The 17,122-nt window shown below is 38.4% G+C and overlaps 1 protein-coding gene across 1 annotated transcript in view; it reads right to left on the bottom strand.

Annotated features, from left to right (window-relative positions):
- Nucleotides 1–17,122, bottom strand: part of GTF3C1 (general transcription factor IIIC subunit 1) — a 121,797-nt gene that overhangs the window by 77,767 nt on the left and 26,908 nt on the right. Inside the window, 4 exon segments of the mRNA XM_021006270.2 lie at nt 4,590–4,713; nt 8,810–8,906; nt 12,989–13,132; nt 15,330–15,506. Of these exon segments, the coding sequence (XP_020861929.1) occupies nt 4,590–4,713; nt 8,810–8,906; nt 12,989–13,132; nt 15,330–15,506 (542 nt within the window).

Raw genomic sequence — 17,122 nt, forward strand, 5'->3', positions numbered from 1 at the left:
CATGTTTCTATCAGAAACTACTTGGCTAAAGAATTATGAGTGAAACAGTGAACACCAATTATTTTGGGTGTGAAAGAAGAGAACAGTAAAAAATATATAAAGTCCAGCCCAGTTACTTTGTTTTCTTGTCAGCCTTCAAATAAAACATCTTTCGTCCTATTAGCTACAGTTGTGACATCACTGAAGCTCTCTTCTGATGGCTGGTTCATTGTGGCATGATAGTGACCTTGAATTCTCAAAGGCTGTGATAGGGGAGAAGGAGCTTTGGCAGGTGCCACTAGGCTGGATAGACTTTGAGGAAGGCTTTAACAACATCCTGTGTCCTTTATCCCAGGAAAAGCCTGCTACATAAGCGAAGAACAGCTCATCATAAAAAGGGTAGTCACCATGTCATAAGTTTTTGGCTATAGCACGAGCTGAAATTATTGAAATGTAAAGTTTGGGATAGATTTCAACAAAATGGTTGATTGTCTTCCAGGCTGTGACTGAACTGGTGGAAAGAGGCAGTTGAAAGGCCCTCCAGTGCAGAATCCATTTTAAGTCGGCTCAAAAGCAGCTAAGGAATGCATACTGCTGGCTTCATGAATCATATGGGACCCATGCGTTTGTAAAATTGAAATACTCCAAAATGCTTGTGAGAGAACAGTGACAAGATTCCCCTGAGGGCTACATGAAAGAAGCTTTTTTTCCATAGAAAATTCTCTGTGTCAGAGAAAGCATTGTGTTGCTTCCCTCAATATGTAGCTACAAAGTTAAAACGTTCTCCACCTTAAAAAGAAAACCTTAGCTGGAGTCTTTTTATCGTTGAAACACCAAGGGAAATGCCACTGTCTAACAGGGATAGTTGGGAAAATAGAAATTGGGTTAGAAAGGTATCTTTTGCATGAAGCCAATCCCATACTGTGGAAGGGCTTATACTGGTGCAATGCTAGGCAGATGTTACCTAGACACAGTGTAGCAGAAAAAAAGACTAGACTTTGAGTCCAAAGACCTGGGTTATACTCCTGGTTCCACAACTGACCACTCTAGCAAATTACTTCACTGCTCTGGTCCTCAATTTCATTTTTTATAAAACAGAGATAACAATACTTGTACTCTGATTCTCTCAGGGAATTGTTAGGAAGCCACTTTGCAAATTTAAAAGCATGGCATAAATGCGAGCTAGCTTTCTTATCTGCTTACTAAAAATCCCCAATCAATATAATGGTGTTAATAACAATTTACATTAACATGGTCCTTTATGCTTTACAAAGTGATTTCCACCACTCCTAAAGTAAGCAGCACAAGGATTATTATTAACTCAGTTTTTACAGATGAGAAATCCGAGGTTCTGAGAGCTTTGGTGACTTGCCGAGAGTTTATTCAGCTGCTAAGTGCAAAAGCCGGGATTGACCCCCAGACTTTCTGCCTCCATTTGCTGAAACTCTGGTTGCTCTTTGAGTCCACCCTAACGACTGGATCACTGCTTGGGAAATTACACTGTTGTTGAAGTAGTCAGGAAATTGCTTTTTGAAGAACAAATCTGGACTGTTTTGATCACCTGTGGTGCTAGATATGACTGTTTTTATCCCGAATGCTACTGTATGGATCTGGTTAAAAGTAGAAATCTAGGACATCACTGAAAGAGAACTAAATCTGGAGTAAAGGAGCTCTGGGTTCCAATGCTGGCTCTGATACTTACTGTGTGACCACAGGGAATGTCATGCAGGTGTTAATGAGCCTTAGTTCTCTCATCTACAAAATGAGAATAATAACATTTGCGCTACTTACCCTTCAGGGTTATTGATACAGAAAAAGCACTTTGCAAACCTTTAATTATTATATCTGTCTAAGCATATATACTATATATTATTATATACACATTACATTTTACAGGGCACCCCGCCCCCCCAGTTATTCTTATTATGGAAATAACAAGGATAGAGCATCCACAAAATCTTATGTGGTGGCTTTATTGAGACATAGAGGTAAGTCCGGGTTCTTGATGTATACCCCATCAAGATCAAAGCTTGCCAGATCCTACCAAACTAGAAAAGTTTAATGTATATTCTTAGCAACAAACTATTTCTGCTTTCTTAGGACTAGCCTAAATAAGTATGGAAAGGCTCATCAATACTAGGCTGGCCATCTGGTGATGAATTCATTAGCCATGGTAACTCATGAAATAAGGAGAAATACAAAATAGTACTCAATCCTATGCAGCCACTTTAACTTCTAAAGTGATATTGGCAGAGAAGTGGAAAATCACATAGTTTTTAGACCATTTAAAAATGTCAATTTAATTATTGGTATTTTAAATGTAAAGTCCTTGTCTGATGATCAACAAGTAAACATATTACTAGAGAAATGGAATTGTATTGATCATTACAATCTCATGACAAATGAAACCAGGAACCCAAAGGAAGTAATAGCTAAATGAAAAGTTGCCTCACTGGTTGTCCTTGAAGAAATCAAAAGTGAAGCTGCCAAAATTATTTTTATTATATCTGGGGGCAAAAACAAATAACATTCTACAAGATATTTAGTCACATTGGTCTGAGATACTCAACATAAGCATCTGCAAAAGTATCACCATTTTAAAAAAAAGGGCAACTTTAGGGCAAAAAAGGGCAACAAACACCTGCTAGAGAATGAGGAAAGTGAGAAGACTATGAAAAATCTGATAAAACAATATGTTTTAATACTCAGTGACTTAAATACAAAAGTTGGCTTAGGAGAGGACAGCAAAATATATGGTTCAGGAGTAAGAAATGAGATCAAATCACTGATCAGTTGAAAAAGTACCTAGAGTAGTGAGAGAAAAAGAATTTTGCAGACTGTGCACCCTAGTTGATTGGAGCAGAGTGTTAAATTGACACACACTTAACTTCTGTGTTCAGGAACATCCCAAATGAATCCCATTAGTCAAAAGGGGGGAAAGGCAAAAATGTGTGACTTAACATGACTCAGTGTGATCAAGTGTGTGACTTAAGATGACTCAGTGTGATCACATCACTGCTACTGAAAACTCTCAACAGACAGCAAACTCTTCAAAGTCACGAGTAAGCGACAGCATATCCCCTTTCTAATAGCTTCCAATTACAACCATATTCTAGAGCAAGAACTGAGCCCATATATGCACACTTCACTTAATGCTGTTACTGGTTCTATAGAACATGGTATCAGGGGAAATAAAAGTGACAGGTAGCAGTCAGTATGCTAGGAATCATGTTTAAAATGCATGACTATCAGCTGAAGCATAATCCAAAAAGGAATTCCAACTTTATGGTAGTCTGCTTATAATGTATTAAGTATGAAGGAGAGCAGAGCAACCTGATAGGGGCCATGCCAAATATCTTGCCCTCTACTGGTACAGTGGGAAGCACCTTGGCACGTGTCTCTCGGCACATGAATCAGTGTCCCAGATCTACAACTCTCTTGCCTGAGCATGGGCAAACCCTTTCAATTCAATCCAATGCACATTTATTAAGTACCTGCTGCGTGCAGAGCAATATTCTAGGAACCGAGATACAAGTTTTAGGTAAGAAAGGGTCATTGACATCATGAAGTGCTCAGTCTAACAGGAAGATATGATACAAAATTAGATAGCTATAAAACAAAAGAATTTAAGTGTATTAAGACGTAAAAAATGCTACATAAGGAGGTCATTTTGACTTACCATGTCTGGCCTCAATTCCCTCATTTATACAAGGAGGGGGTTAGATTAAATTTCTTAAGTACTTCCAACCTATGACTGTTTGAGTAGCTTCTAGTTTTGTTCAGCATTTTTCTAAACACAGGTGTGTACCATCAATACATGAAAATACAAACTTGCAGAGTAGACAAAACAGGCAGCGATTATTTGCATTACAAGGCATCCTTTATTTTTTACAAAACAAATGGACTATATCTTTCCTTGGTGCACTTAAAATAGAATTCAATTTATAAAACTGATTTAAATGCAACTTTTCATGAACACAACTGCTACACAAAGTAGGTACACCTGCAACATACGAAGAAATGTTCATCTATTTGTTTAATTTTTCTATAATTCTACATTCCTTGATATCACTCACAGAAAAGAATGAATCTGAATTGTGTAAACAAGGTAAATTGAGATCTTGGGAAAAGTACACTGATAATTGTATAATTTTCTTTTGCTTTGTTTTGGGAAGGTCCTGAAGCTGAAATGACTAGAGGACAAATGTTAATGTACTAGTTTAACAGGAAAGCTCAACCGGGAGAAATGTGTTTCTGGAGAAGGGAGTGAAGGAGAGAACTATGACAGCCCAAAGCACAACGGGTTAAAAACTGCAGGCTCAGAGTTCCACATGTGGACAGCTGATGAAGTCAAGCCCTTACTTGAACGGCTGAACCCTGGATAAAAAACTTATCCTTACTCCTAACCCAAGAGCACTCAATCACCCTCTTTAAGGGAAAGAGGCCAAGATGGATGGAAAGGGTTTACTGTTTTACTGCAGAACAAGAGTGTCAGCATGCCAAAGAGATGAGTTTATTATCTTACAGGACACTCAGCAACATACCACATACATTCCTTATGACTTGGACATTCTCCAAAGGAAAGGACACGAACCTAACGTGATCATTACCTTTTTTGGTTTTACAAGGTCCACTGTTGGGATGAATTTCCTGTAAAGGGACTGAGACCACCTTGGCTAGACCAGCATTCAGCATATATTGATAAAGACGCTTAAATGTTCTTTCACAGAGACCCTGTCAAAATAAAATTTGAAAGTCAGCATGAAAGATCTACAAGATGAGTTGTAACAAACAAATGAGCACAGGTCCAGAACGGAATTAATTTAAGTATAATTCAGGTTACCACAGTTTTGTGCCATCAAAGAGAACCTGGCAAGTACAAAAAAGGATTATGAAAATTTTTAGAAGTTATGAGATATGATTATTCAAAAGGAATGACAAATCTTTAACAGGGATCCAAATCACCAACTACTCAACACACCCTCTATATAATCACTAAAAGTATTTTATTTTAAAGTACCATACTGAACACTGGAATGGAGAGCATAAGCAGTCAAAAATCAATTGTGAACTTTTTTTTAAACCAATTCCATAATTTCACTGGTGTAGGGAACTTCTGAGGAGGAAACACCCTCTAACAATATTAACAAACTGCTTTGCAACTTATAATGTTTGAGCACTGCCTGGGGTCTGGAGAGGCTAAGTCAGAAGCCAGGATACGTCATAAGGCAGGCTCAGAATCCAAACCTTCTGCCTCCAAGGCCAGCTTTCCCTCTGTTCTGCTGTTCAGACTCGCTAATCAACAATACTGGATCACCCAACTGTAAGCAATCTGTTTGGCTGCCTCATGAACTTTCAGGTCCTGGGACTATGTCTACCAGGGCTGATGCAGAATGGAGGCTGGAATGCTGGAGGGAATCCCAGAAGGTGTTAGATTTGGGAGGACCTTCAAGAAAATCTAGTGCAGTCCTCTTATTTGACAAACAAAGAAACTGAGACCCAGAGAGGTGAGAAAATCTGCAGCAGGGCCAGGACAAAAACACAGGCCCACTGACTCCAAGGCCAGTACTCTTTCCACTGTGCTACACTAATTAGATGACTGGTAAATTCTCTTCCAAGTCTCAAATTCTGTGGTTCTAAAGTGAAAAAATTGGCAAAAATGTAGTTGTTAATGCAAAATCGAGAGGCCAGGCTGTATAGTGGAAAGAATGAATGACTTGGAGCCAGGAAGACTTTAGTGAATGTTTCACCACCATCGCTCACCAGCTATGTAAGCTAAGGCGGGGCCCTTTACCTGCTCAAGCTTTGTGCTACTCTCAGAGGCTCTAAGTTACACACGTGATGGGAGCCGCACCAGTGGATGGAATCTCACACCGAGAAAACAGAAAAATGCTTCTTGTAAAGGAAGCTACTCACCTAGCAAGCAGAAATCTATAGGAAAGATGGTGACTATTCAGTTTCTGAGTTACCAAGGCCAAGTACAGAGGGCCTGACCAACTGAGTAGTTTGCAGGTTTATTTTAGTGAAGTATAGAAGTTATAAGATTTACCTCCTATACATTAAGTATGGAGTAACAGAAGGCTATCTATTGTGTGCTGCTAGTAAAGCTGTGCTGGTCTATCTGTTTAAAAAAGGATGAGGATGAGTTTGGAGAAGGAGAAGGAAAATGCTTGCAAAGTTGCTGCTGCACATGTTGAGAGAGCCCGACACCCTCTTATGTTAGCTGTCTTCCTACCTCTGGGAATGGCAAACATGTGGCTAGAGCAATAACGATGATGGTGCACATATGCTCCAACAAAACCAATGGTGGTCTGTAGATTGTGCATCTTTGCTAATCTATGTATCTAAAGAGAGAAGCCCATGGACAGGCATAAATTATACCCCCATCAATGGCACATGGTTGTGTGCCAGGCACAGAGGAAAAGGAAAGAAATGACACAGTTCCTGACTTTTAGGAGTCTACAAGGAGAGAGAGGCAAGAAGACTGAAAAACCCTCATTTCCAATTCGCCAGGCTGCTTCTCAAACTCAAGGCACTCTGAGCTGCATCACAGGAAAAAACAATCTAGAGCTTGAAGGAACCCTAGAAATCACCTTGAGTCTAATTCTATTTGATAAAAGCGATGCCCAGAAAGGGCAAGTTATCAAGGGTCTGAGGCAGGATCTTCCTGGCTGTAAGCCTGGTGTTCTTTCCACTGAAGAAGAGGGCATTTTAACTAAAGAGGTGAGATACCTGCTGCCCAATCCAATTTTTCATCATTTCCCAATCATCAGTGCTGTAGAGCAGATACTGCATTGCAAAAGGAAGGCAAACAGGACTTTCTCATTCATAGGAACACAGACTTAGAGCTGGCACGGTCCTTAGAGAGCATCTAGTGCCAACCCCAGCATTTAACAAATAAGAAAACAGGCCCAGAGAAAAATGATCTGCCCACAGAAGCTGGGTGGTATAGCAGAAAGAGTACTGGGCCTGGAGTCAACAAGACCTAAGTTCAAATGTAGCCTCAGATACTTAGTGGCTGTGTCCCCCACAGCAACTCATTTCACCTCTGTCTGCCTCAGCTTCCTCAACTGTAAAATGAGGATGATAATAATAGCACCCACCTCCCAGAGTTATTGTTAGGAACAAATTGGATAAATTTGTAAAGCGCTTTACATTGTGCCTGGCACATAGTAGGCACTTAATAAATGCTTGTTTCTTTCTCTCTTCCCTTTTATAGCCTTAAAACCCAAGAGGGACAAATGACAAAACTGAACCAAATCCAAGAAGTGCTTTTTCCACTTTCAGATTTCTGTGTGTGCCTTTAATACCAAATAACTGGAGGTTCAGGTATCTAGCACCAGGGAGTTGGACTAGATGAGATCTGCAAGAGAAATTCCTTCATTCCAGGGAAATAAACTACAGGATGATTCACCTGATGTAGCCCAATAAGAACACAGACCATTACAGATCACAAGAACAGATTTACATTAGAAACAAGGCTCATCTAATTTTTACAACGCTGTTTACCTCTCTAAAATACTTTTCTAAAAATAACGTTTAAAATGTGATTTTTGGTAGTGTAATGGTAAGAACACCGGATTTGGTGCCAGAGGACTTGAGTTCAAATTCTGCCTGCAAATGTGACTTTTGGCAAGTTAGTTTACATCTTTACATTCTTTTACATCTTTATATTCCTCATTGGTAAAATGAAGAGGCTGCATCAGATAATCTTGTAATGTTCTGCTTAGGTCTAAAACTATAATCCTGTAAACACAATAGCTGACATTGCCTTCTCTTTCCAATACAGCATCTCTTTTGTCCAAAACTGATAATAAGGAAATGATAAAAATCATATTAGGTGGGAGGTAGCTTTCCAAGTTACCCTACTTAAGTGGAAAGAGTATTGGATTTAGAATCAGGAAAGATTTAGGCTTAAATTCTGCCATTGATGTGTACTAATTGTGTGAACATGGCAAGTCATTTAATCTTCTAGGGGCCTCACTGTCCTTACTTGTAAAAAAGAGATAATTCTACTTATAGTACCTAACAGTGATGCTGTCACTGTTGAAATCAAAAGACAATGTGTGAAAAAAATACTTTGTAAAGTCTTAACTTGCTACTTAGATGTAGCTCCATTCTCTAGCCTTGCTTTGCTGGAATCTATGGAGATAAGAATGTACATTTCTAGAGTAGCATGCTGAAATTTACAAGGGGCTTCTTCACAACCACCCCATGTGGATGCAGCTAAAGCACAAACAGCCTTGTTTTACAGATGAAGTAACCTGCACATGGTCATACAGCTAGAAAGTGTCAAAGCTGTGATCAGAATCCAGGTCTCCCAACTCTAAGGCTAGTGTTATTTTTACTACATAACACTGCTTTACAGAATGACCAAAACGGTGACCATTTTTCCACCTTTCCCTTTTTACTTCCCTCCCCAGGCCTGCTACCAAGACATTTCCATGAAAGACTATTACCAACAAAATAGAAGGATGGAATGTAAAAGCTAACTTGAACTTCATATGCTATTTCCATGTGGTCTCTCTGAACACAGCTTGTAACAAAATCCAATAAAAAACTTAAGTCTGCTCAAGAAGCTACAGAATCTAAGCAGAGTTCAAAGGAAGGACAAAGTACTTTTTTATTTCTGTTGCAAAGAGAAGAAAAAGAAAAAGCCCAAACCCAGGGCTGTTCAAGCCTGTAACATGGTCTTCAGGTTTCTATTAGTGATTCATTTACTCTGTGTTTAGAGAAGGAGAGGTTTCCAAACCTAAGCTCCTCACACAATAATTACGTGCAGATTAAATTCAGCACAGCACAAGCACTGGAAAACCACTGAGTGTCTCACCAGTTCTTCCCTCAGGCATCCTAATGTCTCCATCTGGTTAGTTCGAATGCTCAGCATTGCAGAAAGCTTCTCCATAAGGATGTCATATTTACTCCTCCTATGATAAAAGCAGACAATTTGCCATTTTCAGTTCCATTGTCATAGGCCATCTGTATTTTTAAAGATTGCTGTTCAAGAACTGTGTGTGTAAACATACATATATAGAAAGTCTTAGCATCCTAGGATATTATTGCTGAAAGGAACCTTAGAGATCAGAGAGAAATCTGAGGTCCAGAGGATAAAAATACTTTTGAAGGTCAAACAATCAGTTAGTGACAGAAGCAGGGCTTAAAGAGACTGTGTAACTCCTTAAGAATATGCATATCTGTGTATGCCCAGTTTTATGCCTATAAGCACTGACACCTCAGATTTAAAGAACTTAGGCTCTGACAATGAAAAGGTGACAGGCTAAGAATACCAATTCTCACATCCGGGAGCTCTTAGGCTGTAAGATCTGAAGGAATAGCAACAATCCTTCCTTATGTCCTAATAAAGCCACCATGCAGGTGACTTAAGAAATATTAACTCATAATGACAAGGACAATCGCCAAATTCTTTGCAACATATTATGGAGAACTGTGTGACTGAACAAAGCACATGGGAGTGAGAAGACCTGACCTCTACACTATTGGCTCATCTTTTGAGCTGCTGATATATTCTTTCTTCTCAACTATGTTAAAACAAAATATATCTAACATAAATGAGAATGTTATTAATTATTTCCAAAGGAGAATAAATAATGTAAGATGTTCCTTTAGAAAGAACCATGGGCTCCTCTGAAAAAAGATAAAACCTTCTTTAATTCCATTTTAGTCAGGGTTGGTGTGTTACAATATGCAACCCTAGTAAACACTGAATTCTGGTACCCTTGGGCAGAAGGGGGAGCACATGTAAAAGGTACAGAGGCCTACTTCCAGCTTCCATTTTTACTGCTCCAAGGACTTGTAGCCTCATGAAGGGACATAAATCATCCTTACAGTAGCACCAGCTGAGTCTAGTAACAAGTCATAACAAGAATCTGACAGCTGCCTGATATATGAAAATATGCTAATCAAATATGCAGAGATGACACAAAGCTAGTAGTAATATCTATTATGTTGGATGACTAGAATCAAGATTCAAAAAGATCTTCAAACACTAGGAAAGCTGAAGTGAATAAAATAAAATTTAATAGGGATAAAGTAAATTTCTATACTTCAAAAAACCAACTGCATCAGTTATAATGGTGGAGGTCTTTTTTTTTTTAATTTTTAGGCAATTGGGGTTAAGTGACTTGCCCAGCGTCACACAGCTAGTAAGTGTCAAGTGTTTTGGTCTGAGGCTGGATTTGAACTCAGGTACTCCTGACTTCAGGGCCAGTGCTCTATCCATTGCGCTACCTAGCTGCCCCAATGGTGGAGGTCTTAACAGCAGTTTGTGTGAAGGTATTAGGAATTAAGGTTGAAATGAAAGAAAAATTTCTTATCGATGGTGAACTTCTCTAAATGCTTTTATTAGCAGATGGTTTACTACTCATTCTATCAAGCTTCAGAATACCATAAGGTCATTTCAGAAGTAAAAAGATTGGTCTACCAGAACATGGAAAACCAGAAAAACAATGTAAACAAATAAAATGCATATTTCCAATCAAGTTAGTCCATGTATATATTATGGAAAAGCACTGTAATGGCTATTGAGCTGGGCTCAGTATTCATAGGAGCAGGAGATACAATTTGGTAATATCTAGGATCTTGAGCAATGCTTCTGATGATTTCAAACAGCTTATCACTATCAAAATTGATATCTTTCTTTTCCCTTTATGAGTCTGAGTCTCTCTAATTCTTCCATGTTGTACTTAGACTGATCCTTCATGGGCCCAATCCCACTGCTGATCAGCAAGGACGCTTTGATCTGTTCCATTTCCGACTTGTGCCAATTCTTTCCTCAGTAGGCAATATGGTGGTTCCTGGGAAACCCGATTGGTGCTGATTTTCATGTACTCACTTGACTCTTCCAAGCCCTACTCTAGCTCAGATCTCCTGAACTCAAGAGATCTACCAGGCTCAGTACGGAGGCTGGCACAAGTCCATATCTTTCACACTAGTATTCTTTCAGTGTTGCTGTGGTACTTCAAATCATGGATAACCACTAAGCTATGGAAGAATTAAAATGAAAAGAAGCCCAAGAGCAATGAAAAGAAAAATGGGGGACATAACAAGGCTATACCACGTTACTGATGACAGCTTGTGTGTAAACCGCCAAAAATGAGGTCACTGAGGATAAATATGACCAGAAAAGTAGACAAGTTAGTAATAGAACAAGAAAGATAAGTTAAGCTAAAAGAATAAGAGGAAGATATGAAGAGTGCTAGGAAGGTCTTCTGTGGAGGTTTTATAGGAAAACAAAAACAAAAATAACAGAGGAAAAGAAGGTAGGTCTCCATACCTTCATAAGAACAGCTAACATCTAGATGGGTGAAGGGAGTATCTATACCAATCAAATAATGGATCTTTCAAAAAAGAAAAGGAAAAATGTCGGCTACACTCTCAGCATGAACCAAGTGTCATAAATCTGCCCCCAAAGCCATCATTATTTTAGCAAGCATTAATAAAAATATCCTCCACAAACCACTCCTCTCCTTTGTCATTCCTATCCCACACTCCTTTGAAGAGCTGGGAGTTCCGTGGGAGGGAAACACTGAATATATTTTTTTGATACTTTCAAAGTATTGATTGGTTTTGCTGACTGTTAGTTTTTTCTTCTTTTTCTTAAAAAATATACTTTGATTTTCAGGATTATGATAGCATGTAAGGTCCTTGAAAATAGGGATTCATTTTCTGTCTTTGTATCCTAAGTGCCTAGTATAGTGCCTGACACGTAGTAGGATCTTAATAAATGTTAATTCATTGATTGATTGGACTGAAAAGACAGTGGCGCTCCAACAGAACTAGCAAAATTTGGAAGAGCTCTTTTTTGGGGGAAAGGTCATGAGATTTGTTATGGACATAATGAGCTTGAAATGCCTTCACGATATGTAGTTTGAACTATCCATTACGCAATTGTTAATAGAAGATGAGAGCTCAAGAAAGAGACTAGGTCCAGATATATAAATCAGGGAGTCATTTGAATAGAGAGGATAATTAAACCCATGTGAGCTCATGAGGTACCAAGTAAGAGTCTATACAGAAAGAAAAGGAGGACCAGGATAAAGAATTGGCAATATACACATACATGGACAGCAATCCAGCAAAGGAAACTGAGAAGTATCAATAAGACAAGTAGGAGAAGCAAGATTGCATACTATCATAAAAAACAAACAAAAAACCCCAAAAAAACAAAAAACCAGAGGAGAGAGTATCCACCAGGAGGAAAAGATAGTTAATGATGTCAAACGCTATAGAGGAGTCAAGCAGAATAGGGACTAAGAAAAGGCTACAATTGGCAATTAAAACATAGTGGTATCTATGGAGAAGGCAGTTTCAACTGAAGTCTAAAGCCAGACTGCAAAGAGTTAAGAAATGAGTAAAGAAGTGTGGCAACAAGAATAAGCAGCTTCTTCTCAGAAGTTGCCTGTGAAAGAGAAGAGAGGTATAGGACAAAAGCTTAAGGGGCAAAGAGGGTCAGTTGGTGGTGTTGTTTAGGGATGGGGAAAATCTAGGCATGTTTTTATATGGTAAGAAATGGAGAGATTAAAGATAAGCCAGGGATTGGACAAGAATGCAGGGGCATTCTGCCAAATATGGGAAAAGATGGCACAAAGGATGCACACAGAGGCACTGGCCTTAGAGACAAGGGTTAACTTGTCATCAGAAACAGGAGTAAAGGTGGAGATAATTAGGGATGATGTAAAGAGGAGAGAAGAAGCTCATTTTGAATGTCTCTCTGTGAAAGTATTCATTCAAATAGAGGCTGACTAACTGCTGAGTTACTGAAGGACTGAGATAGGTAGTTAGACTAAATGATTTCTAAGGTCCCTTCCCAGATTCTAAATCTACAAATGTTATGATCAACAACCTGAAGTATCAAGTCAAGAACTATTAATTCTCTACACATCCAAATTCATTCATTGTAATACTCCTCAGAAACTGGTTTATGGTTTTTAAAGGCTCAGTTCACACGGCTGCTCTTGAACATTCTATTGAGCACATACACATACTGTACCTGTCAACATGAAAACGATTCAGGAGCAGGAGAATTGAGTGTTGCTGGGCTCCAGTTGGTAATCGAATAACGTGAGACTGCATTGTAATAAGACCATTTCTGTTCAATATTTTTCTGTGGTAATGAAGTTTCCCTGCATCAACCCTTGAGGAAAATGTGGAAACAACAGGTAGTAATTAAATTAAATATACATTTATATAAGTGCCTCCATGCAAAGCACTGGGTTAGCTGCTGGGGAAGATACAAAAAGTTAAAAGACAGTCTCCCTGACATCCAAGAGCTAACAGTCTGGCCACCAACACAGATAACTTTATTTTATGAAAAAATACATTAGAAAACAAAATTAATACACTTAGGATAAGGAGTATGGCAGAACAGGAAGCAAATCTTTGTATCAAATTTCGCTGAGAAGTGTTTGGCATCCAAATTATATAAGCAATTAACATATACATATAGTTACACGTATGTGTGTACATATATAATAAGCCATCAATAACCACATCAGAGTGCTTCAAATCACTAATAATAAGAGAAATGCATCAAAGCAACCCTGAAGTTTTACCTCATATCCTGCAAACTATCAAGGATGACAAAAGACAAGAATAGTCAATGTTGAAAATTGGAGGGGTTGTGGGAAGATAGGCACACTAGTATACTGTTGGTAAAGGCTGTAAATCAGTACAACCATTTTGGAAAGCAATCTGGAATAAAATAAAGTGCCTAAAAATTCATATCATTTGACCTGGAGATTCCACTACTAGGATTATATCTCAAGGAGGCCACTAATAAGAAGAAAGTCTCCCAAATCTTCATAGCAACACTTTTTGTGATAGGAAAGTAGAAACAAATTAGATGCCCATTGATTGGGGAATGGCTAAACAAATGCCAGCAGATAAATGTAATGGAATATAATTGTGCTATTAACATATGATGACTATGATGAATACAAAGAAGCATGGAAAGATCTATTATGTTACCTTCTGTTGAGTTTTGTTTCATCTTTCTGATGATTCCTCCTATTGGTTTTAATTTTTACTTATAACTTCACTAATGTGAAAATATGTTTAATAGGAATGTAAATGTATAGCCTATATCAGATTGTGCGCCGTCCGGGGGGGGGAGGGGAAAGGAAAGAAAAATTTTCAACTCAAAAGAATATGCAAGTGATTGCTGATAAATCAAAATAAATTAATAAAATTTCTAAAAAAAGATCTATTATGAACTGATACTAAAAGAAGCAAAAGCAAGAAAACAATATATACAATGACTACAACAACATAAAAAGAACCACCAAAATAAAAAAATTAAAAATGAATGTTGCAAAATTGCAAATAAGAAGCATGGCTCCAAAGAAGAGATACAAGACATATCCATCCTAACCCTTTACAGAGATGGGAGGTTGGTCCACAAGTATGTCATACCACACATATTTTAAGACTTTTCCAACATAATGATAACTTTTGCTGATCCTTCCTTTCTTCCCTCCTTCTTTCTTTCCAAAACATTATATGAAATGGCTCTCAGGGAGAGGTACTGGGGAAAACTTTGGTAATAAAAGCCCTAAGACATCAATAAAAATTTATTTAAAAAATAAAAGCAAAATAAATACACTAGAGAGTTATGAAACAAAGTGATATGTGAGGTCTGAAGTTGCTGACCAGAGCAATCAGGTAAAACTTCCTGAAGGAAGCAGCATCTGATCTGGATTTAAAAAAAAAAATTAAAGAATGTGCATAATTCAATAGGCAAAGTTGGGAAGAGAAAATGTTTCAGGCATAATATTTTGGTCATAATTTTCATTCCAAATTATGTTTAGAACTTCATGGACATGATATTTCAATAATATATAATAATAAATGATATTTCAATCTTCCTAGACATTTATCCATTAGTGAGGACAATGTATATATACTGTCATTTCCACTGTTAGCCAATCTTGTACTAGTTTCTACATAACTTGTTCAGAAAGGAGGAAACTAGTTGTGTGGAAACAGAGGTCCCTTAGGACCTCATACTCTTGTGGTCGTAGGGTAGGCAGCAGAAGACGTATAGGATCCAATGTGTGCATCTGAGGAGTATGAAAAGGAATCTGAGGTCCTTAGGATGGCTCAAAAACCACTACAAAATCACATATTTAGAGTTGGAAAGGACCAAAGAGGTCATCTAGTCCAATTCCACCACTTTTCCCATTTGCCCAAGGAGACGTTCCAAAATAACATGGCACTCAAAGTAAGAGACAAGTCATAAAGCTCTTGCACTTGGTTTTCAAAAGACTCAATTTTTTTTTTTACTTTTAAAATCAGGTTTCTGCTGATGCAGAACAGGAAATCCTCTCACTTACTTGAAAGCACTGCTGTGAAGGTCCCTCTGAAGTTCTCCCTGCCATCTTGCTCGGCCTAACCGCTCCAAAATACAGTAGGAGAAGTCTGGGAGTTTTAAGTCAGGATCTCCTTCCAAGCCTATTAAGGCCCTGTAACGCATATCCTGTGAAGCAACAATGATCAGTTTCTTCCCCCATCTGCAAATCAGAAACAACCAAGAGAGGGAAGAAGAGTTAAAGTTTTTAAAATTTGTTTTGGAAGTTATTAAAAATACTCATCTCTAACTGTATTATGTAGATGCACCACTTTCCATTTTAACTGTTTTCTACTTTTAATTACAAGAACATGACGCTCAACAGCTAAGCTTCCAGGGTCTCTCTCCTTCTCAGATTAACATAATTTAAGTTGCTTAAAACTGCACTATGACTTTTGGGATAACCTGTATACATCATGCTGCCTCTCTATTCCAGAAAACAATAGCTCTTGTTAACTTAGAAAAAAATCCTATAATACAACAATAAATAAGTTATCATTTCTGATCTTTTTGAAGACTCTTTTTAGAATAGCTGTTTCACAAATTCAACAGCAGTACTAATTCCCTACTTAAGGTTCCAAGGCTGTGACTTCAGTTTTTACACCTTGGCACAAACATAAAAACTAACAACTTCAAACTAGAAATGGTTACCCTAAAACTTAATGACACACAAGAAAACTGCCAAAGTCTCACTTTAGCCATCTGAGACCATTATTCTTCTGGATGATTAAGAGTTTTACTGGGGGCAGCTAGGTGGCACAGTGGATAGAGCACAGGCCCAGAAGGCAGGAGGACCTGAGTTCAAATCCAGCCTCAGACACATAATACTCCCTAGCTGTGTGGCTCTAGGCAAGTCACTTAATCCCAATTGCCTCACCAAAGAAAAAAAAATCTACCAAGAGTTTTACCAAGAGTACGTGTATATGTGAAATTTAAAAAATGGCCTGGATCACCTTATGATCCTAAATAAGAAAATTTTCTAATAATTTACTTATTCCTACTCTGTCTGCCCTTATGTCCCACTACCTAATCCATACAGTGTAGCCTTTTATGTTTACTGTCCCTACTTGGTTACCCTGACAAAAATCACTCCCCACTTTCTAACTGATTCTCCACATGGCTGCCAAACTGATATTCTTAAAGCACAGGTCTGACCATGTCATTCCCTTGCTCCATAAACTCCAATGGCTCCCTATTGCCTCTAGGATCAAATACAAATTCCCCTATTTGGTATTTAAAGCCCTTCGTAACTTGGTCCTAGCCATGCATGTTCTCTACCTCTAGGACAGGTATTTGCCTTTGTTCTATTCCTCTGAAACACTTCATCTTCCGTATCGATGCCTTTGCACTGGCTATATCCCAAGCCTGGAATACACTCTTTTATCTCTCCTTCACAGATCTTTAGGTTCCTCCAAAGCTCAGGTAAAGCTTTATCTTCCACCTGAAGCCTTGAGTTGCCAGCACCCCTTCCTCCACTTGAAGTCACCTTGTATTTATTTGGTAGATACTTTTATGTGCACTTCCATGTTATCTTCCCCCATAGAATGTGAGCTCCTTGAGGACAAGGAGGATTTTCCTTTTGTCTTTGCATTCTTAGGACCTGGCATAGAAGGAGCTTGATAAATCCTTGCTGGCTGATTCATACCCCACTCTTGTCTTGGTCTCTTCACCCACAGCATCTTCCACACAGGATTTGGTTTTTCTTTCTTCCTATGCTGGACAAACTTGTTTGTTCCTCCTTAACCTTTCCCAAGCAAGCAGCAAAAAACCTCATTGTCA

The sequence above is a fragment of the Phascolarctos cinereus genome, unplaced genomic scaffold, assembly GCF_003287225.1.
Source record: "Phascolarctos cinereus isolate Bilbo 61053 unplaced genomic scaffold, phaCin_HiC Scaffold_4;HRSCAF=312, whole genome shotgun sequence".
Lineage (NCBI taxonomy): Eukaryota > Metazoa > Chordata > Mammalia > Diprotodontia > Phascolarctidae > Phascolarctos > Phascolarctos cinereus.